The sequence below is a fragment of the Chenopodium quinoa genome, unplaced genomic scaffold (assembly GCF_001683475.1).
Source record: "Chenopodium quinoa cultivar QQ74 unplaced genomic scaffold, ASM168347v1, whole genome shotgun sequence".
Lineage (NCBI taxonomy): Eukaryota > Viridiplantae > Streptophyta > Magnoliopsida > Caryophyllales > Amaranthaceae > Chenopodium > Chenopodium quinoa.
Genome location: NW_018743099.1, coordinates 2,213,394 through 2,228,232, shown reverse-complemented (window position 1 = coordinate 2,228,232; position 14,839 = coordinate 2,213,394). Strand labels below are relative to the sequence as shown.

General features: G+C 35.5%; 2 protein-coding genes across 2 annotated transcripts; both read right to left on the bottom strand.

Moving 5' to 3' along the window:
* Positions 1–8,092: 8,092 nt before the first annotated feature.
* On the bottom strand, positions 8,093–14,743 carry LOC110731869 (3-ketoacyl-CoA thiolase 2, peroxisomal-like). The gene is made up of 14 exons (XM_021911773.1): positions 13,488–14,743; positions 12,378–12,454; positions 12,033–12,117; positions 11,825–11,951; positions 10,806–10,904; positions 10,612–10,679; positions 10,410–10,517; positions 10,240–10,317; positions 10,027–10,159; positions 9,842–9,938; positions 9,007–9,130; positions 8,811–8,919; positions 8,472–8,555; positions 8,093–8,344 (listed from the first exon to the last, which is right to left on the bottom strand). Exons 1-10 carry the CDS (start codon positions 13,569–13,571, stop codon positions 9,871–9,873), a joined length of 927 nt encoding a protein of 308 aa, XP_021767465.1. The 5' UTR covers positions 13,572–14,743; the 3' UTR covers positions 8,093–8,344; positions 8,472–8,555; positions 8,811–8,919; positions 9,007–9,130; positions 9,842–9,870.
* On the bottom strand, positions 8,256–9,801 carry LOC110731917 (3-ketoacyl-CoA thiolase 2, peroxisomal-like). Its single transcript, XM_021911834.1, has 6 exons — positions 9,759–9,801; positions 9,230–9,281; positions 9,007–9,130; positions 8,811–8,919; positions 8,472–8,555; positions 8,256–8,344 (listed from the first exon to the last, which is right to left on the bottom strand). The coding sequence occupies exons 1-6, from the start codon at positions 9,799–9,801 to the stop codon at positions 8,256–8,258; spliced, it is 501 nt and encodes a 166-aa protein (XP_021767526.1).
* Positions 14,744–14,839: the final 96 nt, after the last annotated feature.

Here is a 14,839-nt window from a genome sequence, read left to right as displayed (position 1 = left end):
CTCTATCCGATGCCGACAAGTGTTTGATAGCCATGAAACAAGAGATGGAATCTTTGAGCAAGAACAATACTTGGTAGCTATGTTTTGCACCAAAAGGCAAGAGAATTGTTGGGTGCAAGTGGGTGTACAAGAAGAAGGAAGGTACACCGGATTCGGGCAGTCCTATCTACAAGGCAAGAGTAGTTGGAAAAGGTTTCACACAAATTGAAGGCGTTGACTTTAATGAAGTTTTCTCACCGGTTGTGAAACAGTCATCCATAAGGGTGTTGATTGCTTTGGTAGTTATTGAATACTTGGAGCTACACCAACTTGATGTGAAGACCGCATTTCTCCATGGTGAATTGGAGGAAGAGATCTACATGAGACAATCGGAAGGGTTTGAGGTAGTAGGGAAGGAAGATCATGTTTGCTGATAGAGTCATAAAATATCATATTTATATCTATTAAACTCTTGATTTTATATTGATATTTAATGGTTTAATGATATATTAAGTAATTTTTTTCCAAAGACACGTACTACTACTATTTTATTTATTTGTGTGTAGGAAAGAAAGTATTGGTACAAATTGCATTTTACGACACTTCCGGTTAAGAGAAGCAAATTGCAAGTGGTTGACTCTCAAGTATTTCAAGCCCAAAATTATTTTACTGGGTAAACATTTATAGTTGGGCTTAAAATATAACAATAAGTCACAGAGCTCAAAACTCTTCTTTGCTCTCACTGTTATTGCCTTTAACACACAAAACAAACCACCTTGAGCGATTTTCGTGGGATTGAAATGTCAAGCAAGAGATAAAGATGAAATTGGATAATAGTTGGAGTGAGAAACTCGGATTATCTGGAGATCAGCTATACCGAAACAGAAAAGGGGATGGAGTTCCGTATTTTTTTGAAGGGAGAATTGGATTTTTAAGGAGGAGATTAGAGAGCGGCTGGAGGAAATTGAGAAAAAAATCAGAAGAAAACAGCAACATCAAACTCAGGGGAGCGAAGAACACCGAAGGAGGCTGATTGGGTTGCTTTCTGGGCTAGCGAAGCTGCTGCAAAGTAGCAGAGCAGCGGCGGTCAAGCAGAGCAGTGGCAGTGAAGTAGTTGAGCAGCGGTGAAGCAAAGGAGAGGACGGTGAAGTCGAGGTGACTTATCTGCTCCGTAATCCTTCGATTGCTACAGGGATAAAGAAGCTTTTCTTGTCTTTTGGGCCGGCAGAATAAGGGACTTCGTTGGAGGTTGCTATTTCATTGATTTGGTATTCTGGATTCTATTCTTTTTTTAGTTTACAATTCTTGTATGTGTATTTCAATAGTTGGATTTGGTGGTAGTTTATTTTTGTTCATCAGTATTAGTAGTAGATTAAGAAGTAACTTAAAGTATTATTGGATTCATACTTGTTTATATTTATTTCCCAATTTCCTTTAAGTTATATGATTTATATAGCTTTCATTGTTATACTTTTTCTTTTCAGTATGTTAGACTAGATTATTAGTGGGTACGGAGATATAGTATACATTGGATTATTGGGTCGTGAGAATAAGAATGTTATGATTTGAGCTTATTATGTTTAAATCTTGATTGGAGTGGTAATCTGTTTTATTGGTATGAATTGGTTGAATTATATTTTAGACCGGCCATCTTTAGTATAGTTTGCTTGTTTGATTGCTAGAATATTGATTTATGATACGTAATTGTCCGGATTAATATTCCTTAGTAGCACTTAGATGTTTGATGGGTGACTAAAGCTTGTCCGATGCCTATGATTATCAACCCTTTAAGTTGCACGAATCCGAGCTTGTGAGATTTGTGGCTTAAGTTAGCTACTTCCTAATTATTAATGCGGCTAATTAATCGAGTCTAGAGAGCTTATTCTAGATTGTTAGTTAGTTAGACAATATTCCAAGAGCTAGTTTGGTTTATTTGCAATTAAGGGAAGTTTTGAATACTAGTTGGTGTTCATTAGTTAACATCAAGATATATGCATGATTTATGTATCTCGATGAACAATTGGTATTCCAATGCTATAATATATCTCCCGATCCCTATTTTGTCATTCTTGATTTTTAATATTTATTATTACTTTTAGTTTTATATCTCAGTACTTAGCTCATTTTCAAGTCCGTAGTTTTATATTTTAGATCGGAATAGTCACTCTTCAAATCAGGGGTTTTTAACATACACAAGTAATAATTTGATAATCTAATTCTCTGTGGGATCGACCCTAGCTTACCCTACTACATTTTAGGAGTTTTTAGTTAGGTTTATTTTTGGTAGACACGCGACAGTCGAACCATTTGTCGTCTTGTAAAGTCCTTGTATGGTTTAAAGCAATCTCCAAGGCAATGGTACAAGAGATTTGATTCGTTCATGTTGGCACATGAGTTCACAAGGAGTTCGTTTGATAGTTGTGTTTACTTCAAAGAACTTGAAGGTGGTTCATTTATCTACTTGCTCTTATATGTAGATGATATGTTGGTGGCTTGCAAGAATATGATTGAGGTTAACAACTTGAAGAGGTTGTTAAGTAGTGAGTTTGATATGAAATATCTTGGTGAAGCCAAGAAAATTCTTGGTATGGAGATTATTCGTGATAGGAGTGCGGGTGTGTTGTATGTTATTCAAAGAAGATACATTGAGAAGGTGCTTGAACGCTTCTCCATGATGCATGCAAAACCCGTGTCCACTCCATTGGGTTCTCACTTTAAGCTCTTAAAGGAGCTTTGTCCTCAATCCAAAGAAGAAGAGAAAGACATGGCTCACATTCCTTACACAAGTGCGGTTGGAAGTGTGATGTATGCCATGGTATGTTCAAGACTGGATATAGTTCATGCAGTGAGCATGGTGAGCCGGTATATGTCAAGACCGAGAAAGGTCCATTGGGAAGTCGTGAAGTGGTTGTTGTGGTACTTGAAAGGAACCTCAAATGTTTGCCTTGAGTTTGAAAGAGATGCAAACGGACTTGTTGGCTTTTGTGATTCAGATTATGGAGGAGACTTGGATGATCGGAAATCTACATTTGGTTATGTTTTTACTTTGGGTGGTGCGGCCGTGAGTTGGCAATCTTCGCTACAAGATGTTGTAGCTCTTTAAACTACGGAAGCCGAGTTCATGGCCATTACCGAGGCATTCAAGGAAGCAAAGTGGATCAACGGTCTAGTGGGTAAGTTTAGTTCATATTCAAGCTTGGTGTCCGTGTTTGGTGATAGCCAAAGTGCAATTCACTTGGCTAAGAACCAAAACACATTTTACAAAAGAACCAAGCACATTGATGTTAAAAAGAACTTCGTTCGAGATGTGATTGCAAAGAAAGAGTTACTCTTGAAGAAGATTGGTACGTACCGAGGAGAATCCCGCGAACATGTTGACAAAGCCTTTGCCAACTACTAAGTTCACTTTGTGTGTGGACTTACTTGGTCTCTCTAAATGTTCGACGTAAGCCCGTGAGGGCTTATTAGGGGAAGGTATGTTACTATTTATGTTTCGGAGACTAGTTGGTTACTACTTGGAGTTATATACACCATAAGGTACTAAAGTTTGGAAAATGTATCACTTAGGGTACTGAACCTTCGAATGTATCAAAGAGAGTACTCTAACGGTGACCGGAGGTAAACTATCCGGTTCTTACCTATTTTAGCCGATTAACTTCTTTGAAAAAATCTTTTTTTGTGTCAGCAAAAGGTCTCGTAAAACAAAATGCCATCATTCTTGTTTTTCTCTCTCATCCCCTTCCTTCAATCTTTCTCTTTCCTTCTTTCATGGTTGGAAGTTGGAAGACCTTTCTAAACACTTCCATGGCCATAGTCCCACAACCACAATGAAAATTTATTAATTCAACTTCAATGACAATTTATATAATAATATCCATATAAAAGCAATCAAGTCAAATTCAATAATAAGAGCAAATTCTTTTATTAGAGAAAATTTAACAACTAGCAATCATGTCAAATTTTACAATTAGAGAAAAACCCCCACCCCCATTTAAATACATTCCGCACCCTCGCCCACCACCGGCCGCCGACTTTTCTCTCCCCCCTTGTTAGTTGACTCCCCTGCCATCACAACCCAAAATATCCCCTGCTTCACCCTGCATCACCAATCCCAACCCCTCCTTTAAACTCCCCTGCTTTTTCCCTGCACGCCACAACAAACAAGCAGCAACCCCACGCCAACAACCATTCACATCAAATCAGCCACCGCAAAAAGCCGCCTCAACAATCACCAACACCTAGCAACCGCCGGCAGCAACCTCCAAATCAGAACAGCCGAGAAAACCACCATACCCACCTCGAATTCCCACCCTAACTGGTAGGAAGTGGTGGGGGTTGTTCTTCGGTGGGGAGGGGGATTTTTAAAAAAAATTAAAAGGAGATACAATTTGAAGTAGATGATAAAAAAAATACCCAAAATTGTAAGGAGGGGCAGAAGAAAGAGAAAGAGAAATCAGAGGAGCGGAAGAAGGAGAAAGACAAAGTTCAGTACCTTCCTATTAAATATGTCAGAATTTTAATTTCCTTTTTTTTATTTATGTGTTAAGCGGTTGCTATTGGTAAGAAAGTTTAGTAATCTACTGGAAGTACTCTATTTGATACAATCAAAAGTTCAGTACCTTTCCAGATACAAATGCTAAAGTTTAGTACTCTTTGGTGCATATCACTCTTATTACTTGTTATGAGGAAATGTGTAGGATTACGAGTCAAGGTGGAGAATTGTTAATGTGTGACTCAAAATCGAGGTTCGATTACGACAAGATCGAAGAGGATGCAGTAAAGTTGTACATGTGATGACTAGTCTAAGTCATGCATGTCATGATGACTTTAGTGTTATGATAATGCCTAGTAGTCTAGTCTTGCATGTCATGATGACTTAGGGTCATGATGACTTAGGGTCATGATGATGCCTAATAGTCTAGTCTTGCACGCAATGATGTCTTTAGTGTCATGATTACTTTATCAACTATAAAGGCACATGCAAATATGGTGACATAGGTGCCTTGTATCTTTCCTCTTCTTAAGCCACAATGATGTTGTGTGGATGTGGAACATCACGTAGTGTATTAGCACACATAGCTTCATCACTTGTAATCTTAGTAATTCCTTTCTTCCATTGAAGTTGGTAATAAAAGCTTGATCTCCCTTCCCCTAAAGTGGACGTAGCTCATTTTGAGTGAACCACTATAAATCTTGTGTGTTTTATTTTGTTTATTTTTAAGTGCTTTCTCAATTCAACTTGCATTGTTATCACAATCAAATTCAAAATCCCAAATCGCTCCTATTTCGTAACATTTTGGTATGTATGTGTGGAACATGACGGTGGAATGATATGGCATAGCTGCCTCGAGTTTTCTAGATTGCAGCAAAGATCAAATCTATTGTTCAATTTTGTGATTTTTTATAACTATATATGTTATGGTGTAGGTTATTTCAGCTGTCTACAGAAATGTCAGGAAATTAATGCAGACAAGTATGAAGTTGCCCACGTAATTAGCAAACTGATCAACATTCTTTCTCTCCTGGAAACAATATAGCAACATTCATAGAAGACATCAACACGTTGTTATATATTTGGGTCCGCTAGAATTTTATGAATGGTTTCATAGCTATATACATATTAGGAAAAATACACTTTAATAATCTCAAATATGGGCGATTTACTTTTAATAATCTCAACTAAGGTTTATTATCTAATAATCCCAACTACGGGGTCACTTTACCACTCAACCGGTCGACAAGTGGTCAAGAACCTTTTATTATAGGTTACCAAGACACAAATTAATTAAAAAAAAAAAGAAAAAAAACCCAAAAACCCTAATAGCCACCTTCCCCCTCCCCTTCTTCCACCGTGACACCCAAAACTCAAACCCTAGCCTATCGGAAAACGGCCGGCCGCCTTCCTAACCCCCGAAAACGACCGACCAACCCCTCCCAACCACCGAAACGACCTTAGCCGGCCCACCCGCAATCCCAAACCACCGTCCTCCCTTTCCCCGCCCTCAAAAAACCTCCTCTCGTTTCCCTTACCGTCGAAACTGGTCCTCATCCCTTCCCCAATCCCCGAAAATGGCCCCTTGGACGGTTTCGTGGGTGGGGGAGGGAGGGAGAGCGACATTTAAGGTTTTTTTTTTCATTTTCCAGCGAGGGGGAGGGGATGGGAAGGGGTGGTTTAGGGGGTGGGGGTGGACCGACTGGTTTGTTTCGGGAGTAAGGAGGATCGGCCGACCATTTGCAGGGGTTAAGGGAGGTCGCCAGCCAATTTTCCGGTGGCTTGGGGTTGGGCCATAGAGTCTCACCGTGGAGGGATGGGGGGAGGCAGGTTGCTAAATGGGTTTTGGGGTTTTTTTTTTAAATTTTTTTTATTTTGGAGCAATTACATACTGACACGTGGATTTTTTTTTATTTTTTTTAAAAAATTACCCTTTTAGCAGGTTATCGGTCATTGTGACTACTAGAGGCAAACTGACCCCATAGTTATGGTTATTAGATAATAAACCTTAGTTGGGATTATTAGAAGTAAATTGCCCATACTTGGAATTATTAAAGTGTATTTTTCCTATATACTATTTAGTATATTTGGGTTTCAAGACATTGTAATACTTTTATATCCTTATTAATTTCAGGCTTAAATTATGATAAATTCGCTGTTTCGGATTTAGTTTAAATAGGACAATGAGGGCGAGTTTATTATATAATGTCGTTCTTAATTATGGGCAAAGAGGGCAAATTGTTTACCTAAGAGGACGAATTTTAAGCAAAGAGGGCGAAAATAACGGTTGCTCTTGAGATGTTATAGAGGTCGCTTGATTATAGTCAAAGAGGGCAAAAATAATTACCTCTCTGACCATACGCAAAGAGGGTGAAAAAATCTTTATTGCCCTACAAGTCTATAAAAGGGTGAGATTTGGATCTACAAATCTAAATCGCCCTCTTTGGCTTATATTTTGTAGTGTCCTTGGAATCATGAGCCTTTTTTTTTTCTTTTTTCTTTTTTTTTTTTTTTTTTTTTTTTTGAGGAAACAAGCCTTTGTTGTTCCATCCCTCCATATATAGGCAAAACCAATTCCCTATGTGTTACTAAGAAAAGAGGCATTGGTGTTTATTTTTAGGAAAGGAGTTTGGGGTGGTGACCACGGGACAGATTTCTGAGAGGGCTTTAAGTTGTTTACGAGTTGGTTTGTAGAGTAGAACCAGCCCAAATGCTACGTGTGTACATCATTCTTCTTATCAAAGAGAATTTTCCAAACTTTCAATATATCTTATGTATAAAATAAATTAAAATTTTCAATAAATTATAAAATTATAAAATAAATATAAAATTTAAAATTTTTTTTTTTGACAAGGGTTAAAATTTTAATTTTCTTATAATTAATTTTAACTATATAATTATAAAAATAAATATAAAATAAATAAATTACATAATTATAAAATAAGTATGTTTTTTGAAAGAAATTAAATAATAAATATAAAATATATAATTATGTATAAAGTATAAATCAGCTAATTTTATTCGTTTAAAAAATGGTTCAAAACAAGATCCGATGGATTTTTATATTGTTTGTAGATTCCAAAACTACTAACAGCTATTAAGAACGATAATGATATTTTTGTATTTCACATATTGTTGAGAGTAATCATTAATTCATGCTCAGTAGCAGATTGATATAATGACTTAGATATCATCTTACTACTAAAACTATACAGTACAAAGTATAACGTGGTTTCTCAAATACAGAATATATTTCAATAACATACATCTTTCCGACGTATATCACTCATATTCCTAATTCAAACGGCTGCAATTTAAAAAAAAATAAAAAAATAAAATAAAATAAAAAATAATGGAGTGAGTATTTTCATGACGCTTTATGTATGTGTTATAAAAAATATCGTTATTCTTAATTCTTCTTAAGAAATGTGTCGGATGGAAGTAGTAACTTTAATTCAGAATGAATGGAGTATTTTGTTAACAGCAACTCCTAATACAGCATTGATGATGTTTTTGCTATATAGTTAATTAGTTACCAGTCCAGTAGTGGCAAGATTTCTAACATATTTGAAAAAACTTGGACTAAGCTTTATTTAACAAATACTACGTAAAAAGAGAGACTGTTTAGAAGTCATAGAAGATAGAACAATGTATGGTCAATATATACTCATCTGAGTATTATAATGTAGAAAATAAATCTTAGCTGAGTTCTATTACTCTGAAATAGGCAGATTGTTCATAACTTTTGAAGGAAGGCAGAGTGAGAAAGGTCTTATGCTAGGTACTAAACCATTTCGCCATTAACACGGGTGTTAGTTAATTCGTCGGCATGATCACCTCTTTCAAAAACAGCTGCAGCACCCATGCCACTACCTATAAGTTCAGTAAACAATTTATGAGAGATAATTTGAGGTTATTTTAGTAGCTTCAACTTTACAAAATTAGATTAGCTTCTATGTTGCACACATCAGTGTTGAGAGAGAGAGAGAGAGAGAGAGACCTATACACATGGAAATGACTCCAAAACGGCAATCCCTTCCTCGACGTTTCATCTCATTAAGTAAAGTAGCTACACACCGGGCACCTAAAAAAAGAGCAAAGTAGGAATTGAGTACAACAATACACTAATCATCAAGGCCTTGTTCTTGTCTACCTTATTTTAACAGATTAAAACTAATTTCACGCACCAAAATCAGATTTTGATTTCTGCTTATAACCGGATTTTACAAAGTATAACTGATTTTTGCTGATATAATCCTTTCCCACCCCCCCCCCCCCCTCCAACACCCAAACAGTGCCTAACTCACTCAATAAGCATTTTCTAGTAAACAAAAAATACCTGTAGCTCCCAAAGGATGTCCGAGGGCTATTGCTCCTCCATTAACATTAACTTTCGCTGGATCGAGGTTCAGCTTTTTACAACAGTAAACGTACTGTGATGCAAAGGCCTGCATTAAAAATGGATTTTTCAAATTTGAGAAATGGTGTTGAAGTCACCAACCGAAAATATGAGGCAGCTTGTTCAGAGGGCTAACCTCATTTATCTCAAATAGATTGATATCGTTAACCTTTACCCCGGCAGATTTCACAGCAGCAGGAATGGCAAAAGCTGGACCAATCCCCATGACAGCAGGATCCACACCAACAGCAGCAAAGCTCCTAAAACACAGGATAGAACTGAAAATCAAGAACTAGAAATTTCAAACATGCATCCAATAAGATACATTGTTGTTTCTGATTTAGTTTACATGGGTTGACCTGATGAGAAGGATATCTTCTGTCAACTTCATAGGTAGTACCAAACTAATGTCTACAGTTTAATTACATTGCCAGAATCTCAGTTCGAATGTCTAATTTTGAATCACAATTAAGAAACAGTCTCGAGTGAGAGGAAAAAAAAAAAAAACAAGTACTTCACCCTCCTATACAGAAAATTCTATTATACCACGAAATATGAAAGAAGAAACTAAGGATGCTGGATGCATAGGTTAGCTGTTAGTTACAAAATGGACGAATATTTAACCACACAGATAACAATCAAACACTTGAAATCCCAAAACAGAAACAGACACAAACACAAACTAAAACCAAAAAAAAAAAAAAAAAAAAAAAAAACAAGGAAATTGGCACATACAAGTTTCAAGAGGTCTAGAAAGTAAGTTTGCTCAGCTTTTAGCAATAAGAAATTCAGATGGAAAGGGTTGAGTAATTAACAAGAATTATCTGCAATCAGAAATTCCAAGTTTCGCCAACAAATTGTAACACTTGTATGCATTGAAAGAATTACAATAACTGGTATAATTTTGCTGCCATTCCATCTTACACGGCATTTTTGTTTAGCTTCCATTGACGGTTTTAAAACGAACTTACCTAAATACACCAAGAATTGGAAGCCCTTTTTACGTTGCTAAACTCCTCTTCATGAGGAGCACTGCTCCAGCCCCATCACTCACCTGGCTAGAATTACCTAAGAAAATGGCAACAACAGATCAGGTAAAAAATCACAATTTACTTCATCCATAATTGACCCCTACATAAGGTCCAATCTCACAAACCAGCTGTTGAGGTGCCATCCTTTTTAAAAGCAGGCTTCAGCTTTGCCAAATCTACCATGTTAGAGCTTGCCCGAATTCCATCATCAAGAGAAATAGTTACATGTTTTTCTTCTCCAGTTTTTGGATCCACAATCTAGACAATAGAATAAACAAATAAGCAACTACACACATTATCTTGAAAGACAAAGAAGCTTCATCTCTATTACATACTACCTTTGTTGAAACTGGTACAATCTCTTCTTTGAATTTTCCAGATGCTGTGGCTGCTGCAGCTCGCCTATGAGATTCCACCTGTGACACATAAAATAAGTTACATTAATAATTTGATATTTGTGACTTTTAAGAGATGCAACAAGCTTAAAGCATGCATAAATGGAACTTACTGCCGCCTGGTCTTGTTCTTGTCGCGTCACACCATAACTTTGTGCAACATTCTCTGAGGTTATACCCATAGGAAGAAGGCAATCTCTTGCTTGTGTAAATTTTTCTACCTGTAACAAAGATTTCCAAGACTTTTGATACTTAGCAAATTCAGCTGTGCTTCATAATTACTTAATGTGCCGAAAAATATATATCGAAAAGTACTTTTGGGTTAATATGACGAGGCCTATCAACACGATCAATTGTCATTGACTCCACTCCAGCTCCTATTCCTGTATGCATATAACAAAAAAAAAATGTTTCATACTGCAGAAGATTACAATCTAATCAAGGCAGGGTGGGATTCAACAGTAAATTAGATGTTCCATACCACAGAAGGTTAAATGTTTCATACTGACCTATGTCATAATATCCTGCCTTTATGCAGGCAGCAACATCAGCAACTGCTTGAAGACCAGAGGAACATTGCCTGTTCACAGTTCTGATGGGCACTGTGTCTGTAACAAAACTAAATAGGATTAACAATCCGAAACTATAATTAATTACAATTCTCATTAAAGACAGTTTCAAATGACGGTTCATGTTATCCAACCCCAGATCCTTCTGGGTTACGCCTTTCTCGTTGTTGTAGTAGTATACTAGTAATAATATTAAACAGGTAATTAAGCATCTCAATGTAATCTTGCATCTTCTCTCAACTTGTGCATGTTCATGAAAAACATTATAAATGAACAGGATTCAGCTTATGGGTGTATATGACAACTTTTTTGGATGTGCAAAAAATAGCTTCTAGATAAAATGACTTGTTGATGTACAATAATAACCTATGGTATGCACATGAAACGATGCAAATTTTTTGGTTATACAAGATGATTTGTAACTGCAGGGAAGTGTAATAAACTAACCTATAGAGGGGCTAGTATTATTAGGTCAATAGTCTTCAGTTTATTATAAATAGAGAGAGAGAGAGAGAGGGGAAAGGTAGAGGCAGGCAGAGTTTGGAGCGAATCCTTGCGAGAGTTGTGACCTCAAGTCACTAGTGGAGACACTGGAGAGTGGTAGGCTAAACCTACCAATTTTGTAAGAAACCTTTCAGCAATACTAATCAGAGTTCAACTCTTTCTATTAATAACTTTGTGCATTTGTTGAGTGAAACCTGCTGTTCTTCGAGTCCATTACAGGAAGGTGTACAAGGAAGACATATCAGAGGTACCATGCTTTTCAAATGTCAATTTGGAATTCAAGACAGTCTTAAAGGCCTAGTATAATTTTCATCAATTTTTTTTTTTCTAGTCATCTCAGAAATTCAGAGGTCTAAAGTGTTTTCGTGAAGAATATGGTTTTAAAGAGACTTAAAACACGGTTTCAGCAGAAGTAGAAACAAAACCTCAGCAGGCAAGCGTTTTAACGCACTAACCTGGAAAACCGGCATAGAATGCTGCCATCCGGCATTCTATAGCTCTTTCAGAGCCTGCGGCCAAAACTGTACCCACCACAATATCCCCTACCTCACCTGGGTTTACTTTTGTCTTCTCTATCAATCCCTGTAGTGAATTTTGACAGCTTATGGTCAGAAATCCTTCACAAAATTTTATCTCAACAAGGTTTTTCTACAAGTAATATACCTTTAGAACAGCAGCAAGTAGATCATCTGCAAGTGTGTCCTTGAAACCACCACGTTTTGCTTTACAGATTGCAGTTCGACAAGCACTGTTCAGTGAAATGAAGTGTAAGTCTCTTCCAAATAACAGAAGAAAGAAACAGACAACATTTCGACCATAATTTTTCTAATGGTGCATTCTGCAAAATAAAGCCTACACTAGAACTGAAATTTTTAAGTTCTTAAACCATTTAACATTCCCAAACGAAAAGATGATCATATATGCATCAAAAACCTTAAGTTATATAAATAGGCAACATATGTGATACATTTTCCACCAACAACCAAGACCAATGATTGGTTTACTTACGCAACAATTACTATATCATCTCCAAAAGCAGCATTTATTGGATAAATCCCTCCATCTCCAGAAGAGCAAACCAAAGGCTAGTTCATAGATCACCCACCATGGTAAAAACAAAACGTAAATCAAGTTAATTTGAGTTCTCAAAAGAGGAATTGATGCAAACACATCAGACCAAACCAAAATTATGAAAATAAGTTCAACTTGTTACCATCAAATGGGTAACTTTCTATTTTGTTTTAATCATAGCATCACAAGTTTGGTTATGTACATGGAGCTTTAGAAAACATACTCAAATCATCTATGCTAATTTTTATTAGTAAATTCACATAAACTTAAAAACATTTGGAACAAACTTTTTGTTTAGCAGCTTTCAACATCCCTGAAGTCATTAACTATAGAATAATAGAATGTTTCATGCAGTTATGCAAGCTCTGACTCTTCCTATCTAACCAAAATGACAATTATCAGTCTATCATGAGAATAGGAAATAAGGTTTAACAACATAGACTTTAATTCTAATCATTTGTACTCCATTTTTTTTTAATGTAGACAAAATTCAATTTCGTGTCTTGGGTGCCGCCTCTAAACTTTAACCAACTAAGTTAATTGGGATTAATAGTACTTCCTCAATTTTACCAACTAAGCTAATACTTCGTAGATGCTTTGTGAGAAATAAATAGTACTCCGGAATGATTGATGATTTATTTTCTAATCTTTTAATACTTAAATCAAGTAATGAGTAACGACGAGAGATTATGTAAAATTATGTCATTCCCGTAGTTAATTATGAGAGGTTGGTTCAATGTGACAACAAAATTCAGACATTCAGAAAATTAATGGCAAAAATAACTTAATTTCTCCAGTAAGCAATGGCACAAAGGTGACTTTCACAGCAAAAAAATGCAACTCTATAACCCAACAAAAACCAATTCAATCAAGCCCGTGAAAAAAAAAAAAAAAAAAAAAAAAAACCTTATAAATATGATTAAAAGAATATGTAGGTATAAAAAGGCATCATGCTCCCGCGTGTATGATCTCAATTGTGGTGCATAAAACAATTCACAACTACACATTTATAACACAAAATGTAATCATAACTAAATAAGCACTTACAGAGATTGTAGAATCATGGGGTTGTGCAGAAATGGGAATAAGGTGTTGTAGAAGCACTTTCTGCCTGTTAATTGCCTTCTCCATCTCTCTCTCTCTAAATTTTCTCTCTTTTTCTTAATTCTTAATAAAATGTGATAATAATGTACTTGTGATAATAATTCTTATTGAATACCCAATTAATGCTCAATGCACATGTTGATAATAAACATGGCAAAAATGAAAATTGGTTATTATTGAAATGACCCACCAATAAATATATGAAATTTGGTGGGTAAAGATGAGTGAGCTTACTAGCACATTTTTCTAGTTTTTGTTGTTTTCTTTTTCAATTTTGGGAAATTAGGCGAAGTTTACAAAGAAATTGAGAAGAAAGTGTTGAGCAATTGATGTTGCAAAAAAAAGAGAGAAGATTGACGTTGACCCAATGAATCTGTTATTGAAGTTGGCAATCTGATGATTTCATGTTGTTGCTCAGATGAAAAGTTGGTGAATGTGAACATGAAGCTCTAGGATTGGTCAATTGGGGTCTTAATGAATTTGTTATTGAATGACAAACTTGTTTTTTTTGTCTTTTTAAAATAATTTGAACTTTTGATTTACTTTGAATAATTTTATGTTGGTGTTTGTTTTTTTAATGCAACACTAGTATTTGCCTAATTGGGTTTGGGTTATGCCCCCATCGTTACATAAAATTTGCAATAATACGTTTATTTCCCGACTCGATCTCTCTTAACTAAATTTTATTTCTCATATTGTCATTCACTACATTACGATATTTTGTTTGCAAAAATGAAAAATGAAGCAGATATCTTAATGGTCACACATGTAATATTAAATCTTGAGGTTGTGTGTTCAAATCTTTCATTTGGAACACTTGATAAAACATAGATACTTAAAAAGATTGAAAACTTTGTACCGAAATACTATTTACATACTCTATTCATCTCAATATACTTTATACATTAGCTTTTCATAATCTTTACTAAAGTATAATCAACATGTGCATTGAGCATTAATTGGTTCAACAAGTCAACTCATCTTTTAAATTTATTGTGTATTGACTCGGTGCTACATTATATCCTTAATTTAACAAACTATCTCACCGTTAAGAATTTTTTTTTTCTTTTTTTTTTTTTGCGCATAATTGAGACACCTCTAAAACCAAAGGAAGGCTAAATAGACACCTCTAAAACCGTTTCTAAGTATTATATTGAGATTTTTAAAAAAGTGAAGGCACAAAGCAAAATTTGATAAACATTGTGAAACCACTTTTTAAAATCCTTCATAAAAATTTAAAAAAGTGAAAATGGAGAAATGTATAAAATCTTCACGTTAGAATTGCTGTATTTCAA

Excerpts from the sequence above, each read along its gene's own strand:
- LOC110731917 (XM_021911834.1), bottom strand. The coding sequence starts at position 9,801 with ATGCCGTGTAAGATGGAATGGCAGCAAAATTATACCAGTTATT. Across the intron at positions 9,282-9,758 it reads GCAAAATTATACCAGTTATT|ACATTAGTTTGGTACTACCT; the intron begins GTAATTCTTTCA and ends ATTAAACTGTAG. Across the intron at positions 8,920-9,006 it reads ATCTATTTGAGATAAATGAG|GCCTTTGCATCACAGTACGT; the intron begins GTTAGCCCTCTG and ends TTTTTAATGCAG.
- LOC110731869 (XM_021911773.1), bottom strand. The coding sequence starts at position 13,571 with ATGGAGAAGGCAATTAACAGGCAGAAAGTGCTTCTACAACACCTTATT. Across the intron at positions 11,952-12,032 it reads TACTTGCTGCTGTTCTAAAG|GGATTGATAGAGAAGACAAA; the intron begins GTATATTACTTG and ends AATTCACTACAG. Across the intron at positions 10,160-10,239 it reads TTGTACCAGTTTCAACAAAG|ATTGTGGATCCAAAAACTGG; the intron begins GTAGTATGTAAT and ends TCTATTGTCTAG.